The 17,427-nt window shown below is 33.0% G+C and overlaps 2 protein-coding genes across 2 annotated transcripts in view; one reads left to right on the forward strand and one right to left on the reverse strand.

Moving 5' to 3' along the window:
* LOC141381693 (uncharacterized) overlaps positions 1-17,427 on the reverse strand; it is an 835,171-nt gene that overhangs the window by 607,976 nt on the left and 209,768 nt on the right. The window lies entirely within an intron of this gene.
* The window catches only part of LOC108183846 (uncharacterized), a 92,394-nt gene continuing 84,682 nt past the window's right edge, over positions 9,716-17,427 (forward strand). The window contains exons 1-9 of the mRNA XM_087248931.2: positions 9,716-10,022; positions 10,119-10,144; positions 11,746-11,782; positions 12,025-12,085; positions 15,317-15,529; positions 15,644-15,734; positions 16,179-16,321; positions 16,397-16,453; positions 16,802-16,876. Of these exons, the coding sequence (XP_087105057.1) occupies positions 15,337-15,529; positions 15,644-15,734; positions 16,179-16,321; positions 16,397-16,453; positions 16,802-16,876 (559 nt within the window). The 5' untranslated portion in view covers positions 9,716-10,022; positions 10,119-10,144; positions 11,746-11,782; positions 12,025-12,085; positions 15,317-15,336. The remainder of the gene's footprint in view (positions 10,023-10,118; positions 10,145-11,745; positions 11,783-12,024; positions 12,086-15,316; positions 15,530-15,643; positions 15,735-16,178; positions 16,322-16,396; positions 16,454-16,801; positions 16,877-17,427) is intronic.

Here is a 17,427-nt window from a genome sequence, read left to right on the forward strand (position 1 = left end):
AGACATTATCTCTAATTATCAAAGTTGCAAGATTAAAACAGCTAAAATATAGGCCTAAATAATCTAGAAAGCAACTACTGCGCGCTGATATTTATTCTTCTTTTTTTCCGAATAACGAACAATTTCAACCGCGGGGAGATACCGACAGCTTGATTTGCAGTATTTTCTAACATGTTAGAAGCGGGCAGCGGACATCAGCCAGCCGTAGAGACGGGCCGGCACAAAAAAAAACATGGCTGCCGGTGGAGAAGCGGCTGTGCCCTCAGCAGCTGATTGAGACGGAGCTGCATATCCTGAGTGCACTAAATACTCCGAGATCCGGGAGAAATTCTACCCGATAATCCAACACATACAAAACAACTTTGAGTCCCTGTCGAACAGAACCCATCTTACTGGGGGAGTGTGTGTGCTGCTGTGTGTTCACCCAACAATACCTGCTCCTGTCTCCAACACACAAATACTGGAACTCTTTATGTGGACTTACTTTTGATAATAGGCTACTATTAATACCTTTATTCTGTTTAATGTTATCAAAAATCTATTTTTATTTTTATTATTATATTTTTATTTTTTATTCTATTTTTATTTTTATTCATCATTTTTTATTATATGTTATTTTCATATTTGTTTGCACTACTGCCCTTTTTGCACTGTCTTGTTTGTGAGACGCGAACTGCTTTGGCAAAACGAATGTACAGTTACTTGTCATGCCAATAAAGCACCTCAAATGTGAAAATAGCCTAGGCAACAAATAACAAATAGTAGTTTAAATAACAAAAAATGCCCTTTTCATTTTCATACAATAGGCCTATGTGTGGGTTTTGACAATATGTGTTTAATTAAGCTATAAAGATCAGATGAAATGCATAGTGAAATATGAAATAAATGTCTCTTTCTATTTATTATTTTAAAAATCAACTCATTTTTGCCCAGAGAAAGAGGCGCGCGGCACTAGCGGACATGGGGTGCTTTTCCAAAAAAAAGACGTACAGTAACTTGCAGCTGAACTATGCACAGTTTGGGGGAAAAAAGGATATAGTGATGCATGTCCCCTAAAACCCCTAGTTTCTCTGTCGCAGATCCATCATTTGAATCAGGTTAGTTATAAGTAAAACGCACATAATGATAAAGCACACCATCATCACGAGGGCAATTAAATAGACAACCTAAACATATTTTTAATTGTTTATTTATGTAATGTGAGTTTTTATTACTTTGTTCTTTAAATTATTTATAACTTAGGCTATTCTATCGAGATGACACCATAAAAGGCCTTCAATGCACTGAAATAGGTAATAGGGATACAATGAAAAGCCGATTTCACTATTGACCCTGTTTTTATTCATTGACGGCTTCCCAACGCCGCATTTCTGTTGCGCGAAAAAAAGCTGCTGCAAATAAGCAAATTTATGACAAAACAATTTTAATAGTTTCATAGTAGCTGGTGTGCTTCATCTGCGTGATTCTGATTTGACATTCTTCCGCTAAACTTGCACTGTGTTGATGTGTAAATGGGCTATGATCTTTGCTATTGAGGCTAGACATCAAGGTGTAAATGAGCTATAGTTCTCTTTGCAACTTTCAATTTCGAGGTGGGGGAAGTGGGAAGAGGTAATTCAAATGTACCATCTCTAAAAAAAAAAAGGCCACTTACGAGGCATTTGTGTTTATTATTACCTTATTTTTATTTTATTATTAATAATTTATTCATTCATTCTTCATTCATTTTCTTTTCGGTTTAGTCCCTTTATTAGTCTGTGATCGCCACAGCGGAATGAACCGTCAACTTATCCAGCATATGTTTTACGCAGTGGATGGCAGGAGGGCCAGCTGGGGCTTCGGGACGGAGTGAAAGGAAAGGCGGAATTTGCCCCGAGTCTGGGAAAGATGGCTTGCCGTAATTACACTAGTTTTCCTATCGCACACATGCGCCAAACAAATAAACAAATAAATAAAAAAGGAAAAGAAAACATCTAGACTTATAGGCTGAGGTCTTTTTGCTTATAATCGCCCTTATGTTTCCGTTTTAAATGTAAGGCTGTTGCATAGAATAATACAATTTTAATTTATAAGTGATTTTGCTGCGTCCCCCTTGATGTTTCAATAACGCATAATAATCTACACACCATATTAAAGACACAGCAGACATAAAGGTTGTGTGTGAGAGACCGAGCAAAAGAGCGCTCTCTTCACAGCTCTGTGGATGCTGCTAGCGGCTTCTTTCTTTTTGTTATTTATTTTGCAGATAATACACCATATGAATACAACAGAAAGACATAACACTTTACAAATTACCTTTTGTAGACTCAAAACAAGTGTCATATCTTGATAAGCCTAAGCCACATTGAAATATAATTTAAAGAATTACATTATCGGATATAATAAAATCGCATTAAATAAATAAACCAATATAAAACAAGCAAAAGCAAGCTATAACAGTTTAGGTAGGCCTATACATAAATAAAACCGTTGAAGCCAAATCAAACTTTTATTTTACAAGATATTTTCTTTTAAAAGATTTTAGATATTTTCTAAAAACAATAAACACCAGAGAAGGTTTAGAATATTATTTATAAAGTATTTGGATATGATGATAATAATCAAATCGTGCAAACAGAGCATTTTTGGGAACACGTTTCAGGTCTCTCCAGTGCATTTGGGCTGAATGTTTGACTGTGTCTAAATGAGGATGTTATAAAATACATTTTCTACCGAGTTATTAACGGATGCACGATGCCAACAGTCGGTGGACGTTCTAGGGGCTGGGTTTGCGTTACGCGCTGCGAGCTATAGGCCGACAGTGGAAATGCGACATGACTTCGGTCTCACGATGTCCATTAACACCTGAAAGACAAGCTTTTGGTTATGAGATGGGGGAAGGGGTATGTCTCCTCCCTCAAGTGTTTTCCACAAACATGGTTACACAAAATCCAAAACTCCCGAGGACGGATGGCGTAACCGTAGCAAAACCTATGCGTTTTAAAACCAAACCGCATATGGGGCCTTATGAAAATGAATGTTTCTATGCACAACAACTTCTAGACTGAACTACTTGTTATTTAAAATATCTCTATTATGCTCTAGCATTCGCCAAAACGAATTTGTACATAAAACACCTAGCTGAATAGGGTGTTGCCTGCTGAGCCATGACAGCAGCAGACAATTCCGCACGACCATAAAGCCTTCACCCGACAGTTATTTTCTAATATTCACAACGCGAGCCACACCCAGATAGCACAGGTACGTCGCGGAGACGTCTTTGAAAGATCGTAACATCTGCTAAACATCGCATTCGATTGAACGTTTTTATTTGTTTATGAGCCGTCTTCCTTACCTCTATACGACGTCTATACGATGAATTTTAAACTCCTGAAATTACCGTGGCACGGAAAGCTCTGGTAAACAGACGTGACCCGCTTAAACTAGAACGAGGAGCTCTTTTCACTGTCAGAGATGTCGCAACGCATGGGGTGCAAGGCAATGTCACTGATAATGTATTTTGCATTCATGACGTTCAAAGTTTGTGCTTGATTATCTTTTATGACGGTTTTAATGAGTACATTTTATGCACACTATTTCTTTTTAGTTAAAATAATAGAAACTGTAGAAATATGCTCTAAAATTATAAAAACTTGAAAAAATTATATAATTTTCATAAGAAAAAACGTACAGCACGTACATGCAAACACACACACAAACACATTTTGGACCACATCATGCACTTTTTATTTGTATTTTTTTTAGATTATATGATCCTTCAATAGGTTAAACAAAACGTATGCAAAAAATAAATAACAGCAGTAATCTTACCTGCTTTATTGGTCGACGTTTACTGTCTGTTATTTTGCTAAAAGCATAATATACTGTATATACATCATTTTTGGTTGCTGCTATTTTAAGTCCAATATACAAGCTTGATCATTTGAGTAACAGTTCGGTTTATATCGAGGGGGATCCAAGGCTGTGTGTCATTTAGATTTGACCCATGCCATGGATTGAACTGGTATATTATACCTAACCCTTTATATGTTTTGTTCAAAATGATTAAACCTCAAATAAACAAGCCAAAACCGACAATTCCAAAAATAAACCTTGATAATATTACTGATTTAAGGAAAAGCCTATGGAGGAAATGCACTCTACAAATGTTAATTTAATTTACACTGCCTCACGAAATTGAGACTAACTTATGGCAGTTTATACATTGTTGCAAATGAAAAGATAATTTAAATTATCATGGTAAAAAACATTTTAAAGTGTTATTATTTACAAGAGAAAAAAATAGGCTCTTATAAAAGGATCCACAACACTGATCAGTGAGCACATACAATTTATGAACATGTACAGATGTATTTGGTGTCTGTATTGTATGTAGAGATGTGCCAAAAAATTTTAAATGATGAACATGACTTACAACACTTATTTAATGAAGCTTTTAAAAGGAAAAATCCTCCATTTAAGATACACTTTATGTTCAGATAATTGTTCATTTAGAATCACTGTTGTAAAAGCTGACCGCAATGAATCAAACATAAACATTTAAAATTAAGCAGAACAGTTTGTATACGTTGCTGACTGAATTTTGGCTTTTCCCATGCCATAACAAAATAAAACATGTTATGCGATCATAAGGCAAATAACTACAATAGAGTCTTATGCAAATTCAAGGGACTTAATTTTAACTCAATAAGATCATTGACCAAAAAAGAAAATTTCCCTCATCATTTACTCAAACTCAAGTAGTTCTAAAGTTCTGTTTCTTTTTTCTGTTGAACAAAACTAAAATATTCTAAAGAATGTTGGAGAGAAAAAAAAACAGCCACTGACATCTATGGGAATAAATAATAATAATAATAATGTGTGTATATGTTCTGGTTTTATAAACATACTGTATTTACTCATCTGAATATAACTATATAATTCATTAATAAATATAATAGCAATAATCTTACATGTAACAATTTTAGTAATTATACTTTTTACAGTTTCTGTTATTATAATCTCAACAAAACTATAAATTATAAAGTATAGATTTTAGTAAAATGTAGTTATTAGAATTACTGTGCTCCATTCTCTTCTTAACATCACATAAGAGCACAACCATCAAATACATAGAAGAGAAACTGGTTCCACACAACTGTCCAAGCATCAGACAGGGAAAACCACAAACTGCTTGATTATTTGGTGCATTGTCTATGCACAGTTCAAGTTCAAAAAATAAATAATTCCAAAAAGGTTTCAATTTAAACAACCCCATTTACTTTATGTATAAAAGCTGCAGTTGATACAACTTTGACATGGTCAGACCTTAACTGCACTGTTGTTATGTCAATTGTTATAAGAATTGTGTGGTAAGGAAGATGCAGTAATTATGCATAACAGTCACATTCTAAAATTGCTTGACATTAGTTGAAATGGTGTTGAATAACTTGTTTTTTTTACAATACATAAAATAACATGGCATTTCATACAATTTCAGTTTAAAATGTATTGTTGGAAATTAAAATAAATGGCTGCAGCCTAAAACAATTAACCATTCATATGTTACTATTTTAAAAGGTATGGTGGTGGAAAGGCCATCACTCAAAAATTGACCAATAATTTCCAATGCAGATGCACCAAAGGGTTGGGGTGAGATGGTGGCATTTAATCCTTCCTTGAGTGAATCCTTATCTTGTGGTCAATGGAAGTTTGCAGAGACCCCCTAGTAGTCACTGGACCCTGATAAAAAGAGACACAAAAACTTTTATAGTTGGACTGTAATACAATATACAGCTGAAGTCATAATTATTACCCCCCTTTGAATTTTTTTTTCTTTTTAAAATATTTCCCAAATTTTGTTTAACAGAGCAATCATTTTTTACAGTATGTCTGATAATATTTTTTCTTTTGCAGAAAGTCTTATTTGTTTTATTTCGTCAAGAATAAAAGCAGTTTTTAATGTTTTTTAACAGCCATTTTAAGGTCAAAATTATTAGACCCCTTAAGCAATATTACCTTCTGATTATTTACAGAAAAAAACATTATTATACAATAACTTGCCTAATTACCCTAACCTGCCTAGTTAACCCTTTAAAAGTCACTTCAAGCTGTATAGAAGTGTCTTGAAAAGAATCTAGTTTAAAAAAAAAAATAATAATAATAATTAAAAAAAAAAAAAAAAAAGTATTTTTGGCTGGATTTTCTCTTTTTTTTGGGGGGGGGGGTAGAAAAACGGATAAACTACTTAAATTCATTATACACATATAGGCGGTGCTGAAACAGCCAATTTCCTTTGACTCAACCAAATCTGACCTCCTGATGCCCCCTAAAAACGATAGTCCTCTGAGTACCAGCACCCAGACTTTTAATTATTATTTAATTATATATATATATATATATAACTAAGTTTACATATTCTATTGTTTGATCAGTTAGCAGGCTTACATTCATTGCGTATGCATAAATGTAATAAAAAATGTAAATTAACAGTATTATCAGACATTTGTCATTAAAATCATAGTTCATGTCTTTAAAATCATCATAGTTCGCTGACAAAAAATAAAAATAATATATGCCTATAGTTCACCGCCAAACTTGTTGCGGTGCACCTGATGCTGAGCATAGCCATTTCCCAGCAGCACCAGGTTTGCTTGATTGGTGAACTATAGGCATATATTATTTTTATTTTTTTTGTCAGCAAACTATGATCTTATTTTAATGACAAATGTCTGATAATACTGTTAATATATATATCATTAAAAGTATGGGTGCTGGTACTCAGAGGACTATCGTTTTGAGGGGATATCAGGTGCTCAGATTTGGTTGACCAATCAGAGGAAATTTCTGCAAGTTTCAGCACTGCCTATATGTATATAATGAATTTTAAAAGTAGTTTATCCGTTTTGCTACCGTTTGCCTTTTGTATTGAATAGATGTATTAAAAACATTAATGCCATAGCCCCTTAAAATAAAATTTCCACAAAAATCTAAGAAAACAAACACGAGAACTGCTGAAATCTGCTGCTGTTTGCCTTGTGTTGCCTAGAATTCAGTCTCCACTGTTTGCCCTTCGGGTCAAAAATGGGTTTGCTTTACTAAACTTCTAAATTAATGCAGTTAAATTAAATTCAAGTCTTCAAATTCAAGTCATTTACAACAACAATATCTTCATCATAAACTGTAAATGTCTAGGTTTTCCCTCATCAGTGTGTAGTATTTCATCAGTGTTTACTCGGTGGGCAACACCTTTTTGATTACAGTAAAGAGTGGATTTTTAATGCTAAAGGTACCTATGCAAGTGTGACAGTTTTTAGCAAGACAGTATTCATAAAAGTTAAAACAGGAGATTTGGTAACACTTTAAAATAACTACACAATTCAGTGAATCATTTATTAAACATTAGCAAATAGTTAATTCATTATTTGTTGTATAAACATCAACTCTACATTAGATGTTAGTATCAGTTAATAAATACAGCTACAATGCTGTTTTTTTACTTATAAGCACACGTATAATCTGCTTAATGATTTTGTTTTCATGCTATGTTAATGATTAATTTTTTATTACTAAATTAAGTATTGCATTATTTACAAACCAGTTATATAAAATAGTTGGTATAGCTGCATAATTAAACAATTAATAAACTTGTGTGTGTGTGTGGGTGTATGTATGCATGTATATATATATATATATATATATATATATATATATATATATATATATATATATATATATATATATATATATATATATATATACATACATACATATGTGTGTGTGTGTGCTCTATATGTGTGCTCTTATAAATAACAATTAAAGGCATTGTATCAAATAAACAATAAATCATTTCAATTTTATTTAAAAAATAAAATGACTAAAGTTTAAACTTTACTAATTATCAGGGGTGTCCAAATATAACATAAAAATGGGCAAAACAACAACAATATAATGATTTAACAATATATTATGATAGAACATGTGAATGTTATTTAGCGATGTTTCAACAGTACCATGATTTTATTTTAGTTAAGACTGCAATTTCATTTGATACAGCTTCATTTGTGCATCTTCAAATTAATAGAAATGAATAAGTAGTTTATTTTTTCCTAAGAATATAACTGAGCTTTTAATTGTTGTTTATAAGGGACTTACAAAGCATAAATAGTACATATAATGGTTCATAGTGTGCAGTTATAAAGTGTTACTGCAGACTCTTATTGTGTGTGTTGGGAGTGTTCGTGTGTCAGTAGGTTTTGTGGTGTGAAAATTGTTTTATAGCTGATGGGTCAAAATTACTCCGAAGTACAACCGTTCTACATAAATGTGTATAACCTTAATGAAAACAGAAAATGAATAATCTTTTTTTAATGTTAAGGTAATTTTAAAAATAGATTACGGAAAAAATATTGTTTAGGGTATTTTAGCTTTTTTGCTGTTAAAATGGTGTTAGTGTCATTTTTTACCCTTAAGTCAAAAGGAGGGTTAAAGCAAAGAAGAAAAAAAAGATGTTAATCATTTATTTTAGCAAAAGAAAAAAACTGTTTCTGACAAATTTAAGCGTTACATTTAAGACAGAATTATTAGTGTGTAAGAACAGCTGTTTGGTGCGTTTTTGTGCCAAGATGATGGAGCAACATTTTAAGAAGTGCTGTTGGCAAATATTGCAGAGCTTTGTTGCTTGGCTACTTTTCTGCTGAGAATGGGCATTTTTAGATAATTTTTTTATTTATTTAATGAAAGTTATTTTGTATAAATGTATATATGATGTGCAATCTATTTACCAGCGTAAAGCAAAGATAGGTTATTGGATACTTTTTACTTGTGTACATGTTTGAGGCCATCTCTTTTCTTTCACTTGAGTACAAAAGTATAATCAGTACTTCAAATTTTACCTGTCATTTTAAACATGAGTACTTGTGCTTAAGGATGCATGCACTTTAGTCATATCTGATATCAACTATGAGCATATTAACCTAGAAAATGGAGCCATATAAATTTTTGGTTCAGGGTTTTTACATTTGATTCAACAAAAAAGGCACCAAAGTTTTTTTGTTTTTTTACAGTTATCTTTCATCCTAACTTAGCTTATATTTACTTTAACGAATTCCAAATGTTACATATAAAACAAACAAAACCATAAATAAATAAATATCTTTTTATATAACTTTGCAGCTCTAGTTCAAGTAATGTTCATAAACTGTCACACAGTTTAAGTCTTATAATGAACATTGAATATGGCATTATGCAATGAGTTATAATGTTATACTAAATCACATATTGAAAAATAAGATTAACATTGTTGGCCAAAAAAAAAAAAAGTACCTGATGGAAGTGGAAGAAGAGACAAATAGATCTTTATAGAGAACGGTGGATTCCATACAAAGACTGGTTGCTGAGGAGTGTCTGGATCAAGGGACCACAGCTAAACATCAGAAGAGAATTCTGCATAAGACAGGTGAGAATTTTATTGTAAATAATTTTATTGTAAATTATTTTTATTGTAGAAAAATAAATAGAAAAATAAATAAAGTATCTAGTACATGACCTCTCAATAAAAAATCTGTCCATTAATTTAATGTAGGAATTTAGTACATTTCATGCATTTTCACAACATTGGGGGAATGGGGGAAACATATTATACTTGTGAAAAAACTCTTTCAAAAACACCTGAAAAAATTACAATACAATTAACAAGTAATATTTTTCCAGAGATTTGTGCCCCTAAAAAACAACAATTAGTAAATAAATTTACAACATATGACAACAGAACAAACCTTATGCCAGTGTGATAGAAAGTAATTATTAATAGTAAAAAATAAAATAATGAATATTGTTAAATAAAAATAATAAATATATATAAAATTAACTAATTAATTAATTTCTTACAATTATAGACAATGACATTTCCATTAACCCTGTCTGAGTGACACGTCGTGAGGCCATTACGTCACATGATCAACGGCTGTTTGTCAACAGATGACATTGCACCCTCAACGTTTGTTTTTTTTATAATAGGTTGATATTTAGCTCAAGAATTATCTGTAAATACAAAATTTGTACATATAACAATCCTGTTCATTCGTAGTTATCTGTTTGTTTACATATTAACTTTTTTGTTGTTGTTTATTCGGTTTTAGGCTTAAGGTTAATTTGTCCGTTGTTGGTAAGTACCGTTATTCCATTAAATAACGTCAGCCTTGCAACATCGTAAGATTATTTATTAATTTAACGTTATTTGTTAAGTATGTGCTATCCAGTTAAGGACTTTTTACCGTAAAACCATGATTTTTGGCGCACTGAATAAAAATACACGTTACCTAAAATACTTAAAATATGTTTCTATTAGCAAAAATAGGTAAATCTATGATAACCATGGCACAACTATATTAACACACTTTTATTAAATATTTGTGTACTTATTTATCTATAGTAAAGCAGGGTTAATAACCGAAAGGGTTGACTGACGTGGTCAGGCACGCGTAGGGCGGGAAAAGTTATGTCGTAGATTAGTTTGGTCAAACAGCATTTAGAATAGTAACACGTGACCTATGGTCTATGCTTCAGTGACCTGTATGAAATCGAACTGATAGGTTTAATAAGCACGAAACTGGTTAAACAGGCTTTATTAACATACTATAATCATCAGACTCACTCGATCCTGAAGGACTACTGTCCAGAGTTTGCACAACCTCCAAACGCAACCATAAATGTTAGTTATGCCTAATAAAGTATGTGCCGGATTCAAAATGGTATTAAAAGTTTTTTATGTGGAAAAACAGTGGTCAGCACCAAATATAGATGAAAACGGATTATAATCCGTGTTAACAGTGACCATTTTTATGAACTTTTCTCGCAATACCGAATTCCCTGCTCTAATGCTATCCCGTGACTAAAACCACATAAACTATAGGAAAATAACACCATGTCATGAAACACAAAGTAAATTGTTTTACCTGTAGAGCCGTGAACCTCGTGTTGGTTGTGGTCATCGTATCGTTGTCTTCTTCTAGACATTGCCGTTTTGCATACAGATTTATTTATAAGCGTATTACTGCCACAGTGCCACCTATTAATTAGGACCTCTTTCAAAATCGGGATCACTAACTACCATTTAGCCCACTAAATTCTATCATATAAACCTTAAAAATATCAATAAAGATTTAAATCTATTATCCTCTAGTTCTTTTCCAAAAACAAATAAATCTCCTTACAATTTTTGTCAAGTTCAGAAAACAGAAACAAATCTTTAAATAGTATATAACCCACTTCTTGTTTCTTCTTGTTACTTTTTTAAACTTTATAAAAACCACCCTCATTTCATAATCCATATTTACAGTAGCATTAGCAACAGTTTAAATAAAAAAAATCAGCATGGTTTTAAATCCATAACTCTCCATAGTCCACTGTTTTGAAACCCCTCAACTTAAACCATAGTCGAAGAAAAAAAAACCTCAAATAAATATATAAATAAAATAATCCTTAGCCCTTAGTTTTTTAGTTTCACCTTAATTTTTTTCCAAATTTGTTCTCCTGAGATTAAAGGACAATTCAATCAAAAATGAAAATTCACTCAACATTTACTCTCCCTCAAGGGGTTTCAAACTTTTATGATTTTCTTTCGTTTGATGAATAAAATATAAGACATTTTGAAAAAACCTGAAAACCTGTAACCATAGACTTCCATAGTAGAAAAACAAATACTATAGAAGTCAGTGGTTACAGGTTTCCAGCTTTCTTCAAACTATCTTCTTTTGTGTTCAACAGAGAAAAGACAGCCAAACAGGTTTGGAACAAGTGAATGGTGAGTAAATGGTGATAGAATTGTCATTCTTAGACGAACTGTCCCTGTAATTTTGGGTAGGATAAAAAATACATTCAAAGGAGTAGCAGAATATAGGCATTCTTATGGGTTTAGTTCTAGTTCAATTAAACAAACATTTTATAAAAAGGAGTAATCATACATTTATTAAGCTTTTTATACTGTTTCTAGGCATGACAATGACAAAACTGACGTTACCTGTTTTATCTTTTCCCTAATTACAGAGTTCTCTACAGTCAACTGACAACTACATAACACTTACACATTCTGTCCCTCAAAAATAAGGTACGTGTAATTATTGTGACAGAACTACTGGTCATCAAGAAAGTGGTTCTAAAATTTCAAATCTTGGAGACTCATAACACTGCACATTCTGGATGTCTCCCATCTAATATGCACCAATTAGTTTACCAAGCTTCAGTTTTATAAAGTTCAATTAAATGTAAGCGTACATGTAAGCAGTGTGATGTAAAGCAGGTCGCACACCAGAAGCGCCGCGACACAGCGCGCACATGACAGTTTAAAGCATCACACACTAGATGCGCACATTCGAATGATATTTAACATTAAACTAATCAGATGCCGCTTTGTGGCGAGGCTGAAAAATGAACTTCGTCCTGTGCCGTGGCGCCGCCGACTTGCAGCACCTGTGTGTGTATTCTGATCGAAACCTATGTTTAGAATTCTAAAATGCATGGCGCTGCGTGGCGCGCTGCGGAGCGGCGCTTCTGGTGTGTGACCTGCTTAAGGGTCTTAAAGTACTGAATTTCAAAACCAATGCAGGCTTAGCATGTTAGGGCAATGCATTGTGTGTGTGTGTGTGTGTATTACGGATTGTAAAAAAAACAATCTTACTGGACACAACAGGAGAAAAGCCAAAGCCAAGGTGGACAAACAGCTTTAATCAATGCATGTGTTATAAGCATCACTATTGAGGGAACAGTATGGTGGCATTGACAAGCAGCACTGTTGAAGACGGCACTGACTTCTTGGACTGTTTGTCCCATGTTAATGAGACTGAATGCAGTATCATCCTGGCAAGTGCTTCATAAACGAGTCAATCTGACTAGTTCAAGTCCCCTCAATGATGACTTTGACAAGATGGGAAACAGAAAAAAAAAAAAAAATTAACACATGCATCACTAAATGAATTACTCATAATCATTCACAATTACAATCCGAGTCTGCCAAAAAATACAAGGACAATATTAGGTAAAGTGCGTTCAAAAAGAATAGCCTTCTTTTTGCACATGAGTTCTCTTTGAACGCACAGGACCAGTAATATACTTTTGGTTCAATGGCATCCATTTCAAGGGTCCTCTATGACATGTACATTTTAAGGAAGATACAAATTTTAAGTTCCAGGTGAGCATTGATGGTCTTCCTCTCTACAAGAGTTCATTTGCTCAATGCTGGCTCAGTCTAGTAGAAGTTTAAAACTTGGTGCAGGGGGAACATGTGCCAATAGATTTATTGTGGGCTGAAGGTACTGTAAAACTAGCTCCCTGAATGAGTATCTCGAAGACCTAATCTCTGAAATCAAAGAGTTAAAAAAAATGGCTTTGAATTTGAATGACTAAAGTTAACATTCAAGTTTTCTCTATGATCTGGGATGCACCTGCACATGCTTTTCTAAAATGGCCAAGCAGGTTACCATGGGTGTGAAACCTGTATTCAGGATGGTGTGCACCTGGAGAACAGGATGGCATTCCTCAGAAATGTACCTAGAGTGAGTATGCCCATATACTCTGAAACTGGACCAGGCAAACCATTTGTCTATATTGGCAGAAAGGTTGCAAAGCTGCAAAACATAATTTCAGAAAAGCATGGCATTTACATGGTCTACACTACCTTCAGCAAACATTAACTCCTTTTTGACTATCCCCACGCTTCCATCCTCCACACTTGGCATCTACCTACTGATGTCATCTCAGGACCAATTCATCTCTGCAAGATTGAAAATATTGAAATGAAAGCTTTTTTTAGTCCCTTGCAGAAATTATTTTGTTTCAGTTTAACCTTTACACACATAGTATCTATCTATTTCCACATTTTTGTTTTTTCACATATACTGTATAGTGCGAGTATAATTATTGTGCAAGTTGATATTCTGATCATATTTTTTCCTAGAGCATTTTGAAAATTGTAAACCTTAATCACTACCTGGGCTTGATATTGACTTTTTTTGATCACCAGTCACTGTGGCTTGTAGTTTCCAAGGTTACTAGCCACTTGCCTTTTTCACTAGCCACAATTTTGTTGTTGGGAAAATATATTTTATATGCAGAAAATTGACTTGCAAGCAAAAGAAAGCAGGTGAAAAACAAACCATGTGTGATAATGAAATATTAATCATGTGCACACAGTTAACATTAGGCACATTAATAATCTGTTCAAACAATGGTTAAAGTGGCAATCACTGCTGCTTACAAATACCTGTTTTTAAATCTAAAGCTCTTGAAAGCAGAAGGACTGTGGATGCACGAGAATTACTTTTGTCCAGTCTATTTCAAATAGAATCCATCACACCAGTTTCATTTCCAAGGAGGATTGCTACATGCAAGGACACGGTAGTGCACAAGTATTTTAAACACTCGGCTCTCAAAAACATCTCTCAGTGAGTAAGAATAGCCTGTGTCTCACAGTGTGTATGATCAAGCTCTCATTTGGTATTTATCTGCTATCTTTTGTTTTGCATAAACACAGTTGTTTTTGTCAATCATGCTGCTTCTTGATTCTAAAATCTAATTTGCTGTTCCACTCATTACTGTGTATACCACTAATTTTGAAAAAAATAAATATATAAATTTTTTTTTATCACATTTGCATGCATATTGATAAACGGTAAAAAACTGAAATTATAATATTTAGTGATAAGCCAGCACTGGCCTGGTCAGGACACTGACAATCCTGTCTACTGTCCCAAAAACTGGACCATCCTTATTGTTGAACCCTGCTTTTAAGAAAACTAAGATTAAAAAATTATTTTCAACCAGCCAAAGTGGCTAGTGGAAATGGCAGTCTTTACCCGCCACAGCTGAAATCTACCTGCATTTGGTGGTTTGGCGAGTATTAATGTCAAGCCCTAATTACAACTATAACCAATATGTAATATTATATGAAGGCAGAAAGTGAAAATAGCTCGATTCAAATGATCCAAAATAGTTGTCATTACTTTATTTTGCAATTTCTAGTATTGCCTTCTTTTCACCGTCATTTAATAATTTTGCAACTTTTCAGTCCAAGTTATATTTTTATCAGTAAAACACCTGAATTTAAAGCATTTTTTACTTTGAGTGTTGTCAGAAAATTATATATCAATAATGAATGATGAATACAAAAGTAGTAGTGGTTCTTAAGATTGATGTGGTCTGGAATTGGTAATATGTGCTTGGGAAAAAATTTCTCAATATTAACTTGCATCATTATTTTGCATGAAATGTATTTTGTGTATTTGAATCATGCACATAAACAACCAAAATTTAATATGTGTCTTTCAACACTATGGGGCTCTAGGTTCTTGCAGCTTAAAAAAAATGTACCTGATAGTGGAGTTCATTCACGAAGGGAGTACCGGACCTGTCGCAAAGTCTTGGTACTCAGAGGGTCACTCGTGGTGGCCTCCATACAAGGAGATAGACAGGGTGTTGAAGAGTGTCCGGTTGATGGAGGCACCACAACCAGATAAAGGTTGGACCAAGCATCAGGCCAGAATTCTACACGAGTCAGGTACACAGAAGTACATTGTAAATAAACAATATTAAACAAAGGATAAATTCAATAATATATGACATTCCATAGACTATTGCATTCATGAATTGTTACATACTTTATTTCTTTCAGCATCTTTTGACAAGATTTCAAAGAAATGGAAACAGGCATGCTACACATCTGACATCTCGGAATCTGAAATGCCTGCAAAAAGAATTCCGAAGTAAGTTGTCAAAACACACATTTTACTTTTAACAACAATATTCAGTCTTCTGAAGCTAAACAAAGTTCATGTGAGTAACAAAGGTAAATATATTTAATTATAATATCAAATTCAGCCGTAGTTTTTACATCTCAATCACACTTATCAGGTAAATCAGGTATATTTAGTTTTAAATGTATCATCAACTGTTTGTTTGCATTTTTTGCAACACGCAAATACACAATTATGCCAGATTTAAACAAGCAAAAGGTTTTGTTATTTTTACTATTATATTTTGGCCATTTCCTAACTTTCCTAAGAATGATGGAAAGAAAACTTTTACTAGAAAAATTATATTGAACTTATTTTTAAGTTTGTGTTTTTTTCTTCTTACATTTAAAAAACAAGACATTGTTATAATCCAATCATGCTTTGTATAATTAACTACCCTGATTGTGCTCATAGAAAGAAAATATACACATCAGATGATGAGCCTTGCGATACTCCCCACAAAAAAAAGAAACTAAATAAAGAAAAAAGTCTACCAACACCAAGGGTCCCACCTGCACCAAAAGCTCCAACACCCCCAAGACATATCAGGGCAAAAGGTAAAAATACACCACTTATATTACTGCCAGTCAAAAGTGTATGTATGATCACTGAGCAGTTTTTTTCTTTTTCAGGTCCCCTTGTACGACCTCAGCTAACATCATGTAAAACAATTAACAGTTTTTGCAATTGTAAGTTTTAATTAGTAAAACAGATATTTGATGTTTTAAGTACTTTGTGATATGCTCAAGAATGTTCCTTAATCACAGTAAATTAAATGTAATGCACAAGCTCTTGTGACATGTTGCTTTACCATAATTTTTTCAGCTGAATCCAGTAATATTGTTCTTTTAACATTTTGCAAAAAACTACTGTTATTACATTCATAAATTGAGTATTACATTTTAAGAGGCACAAATAACTTTTAATTGCTAATTAGAAGCAACAGCACTCTCAAGCTATAAAGATCTGTGCAGTACAATGTAATTTTTGTTTGTGAGACAGATATAACATCTGTTTCATCTGTAATGTTTCAACAGCATTTGTCCGCGACCAACAAAAAGCTACAGAAAAGCAACAGCAGGCCTGTTTTGAAACTCCCTCCACTAGTCAAGGTAACTCGCTTTACATGAATACTGTAACTACAAACTGTAAAAGCTGTAACTTCACAGCATCCATGACTCAAAAGGCTGACTCAATGACAGGCTGGTTCATGATTCTGATTGCTGAATAGACAACACTCACCTACAGTTTGTGCACAAATATAAATAAATGTAATATTCCGATCCTATTTTTAATAGAAGTACATTGTACCTCTATATATATATATATATATATATATATATATATATATATATATATATATATATATATATATATATTTAGTTGAAGCAAAAGTGACTTGAATATATATACAGTTGAAGTCAGAATTATTAGCCCCCCTGAATTATTAGCCCCCCAGTTTATTTTTCCCCCAATTTCTGTTTAACAGAGAGCAGATTTTTAAAACATATTTCTAAACATAATAGTTTTAATGACTCATCTTTAATAATTGATTTATTTTATCTTTACCATGATGACAGTAAATAATATTTGACTAGATATTTTTCAAGATACTTCTATACAGCTTAAAGAGACATTTAAAGGCTTAACTAGGTTAATTAGG

This window comes from Danio rerio, chromosome 4 (genome assembly GCF_052040795.2).
Source record: "Danio rerio strain M-AB ecotype USA chromosome 4, GRCz13ab, whole genome shotgun sequence".
Lineage (NCBI taxonomy): Eukaryota > Metazoa > Chordata > Actinopteri > Cypriniformes > Danionidae > Danio > Danio rerio.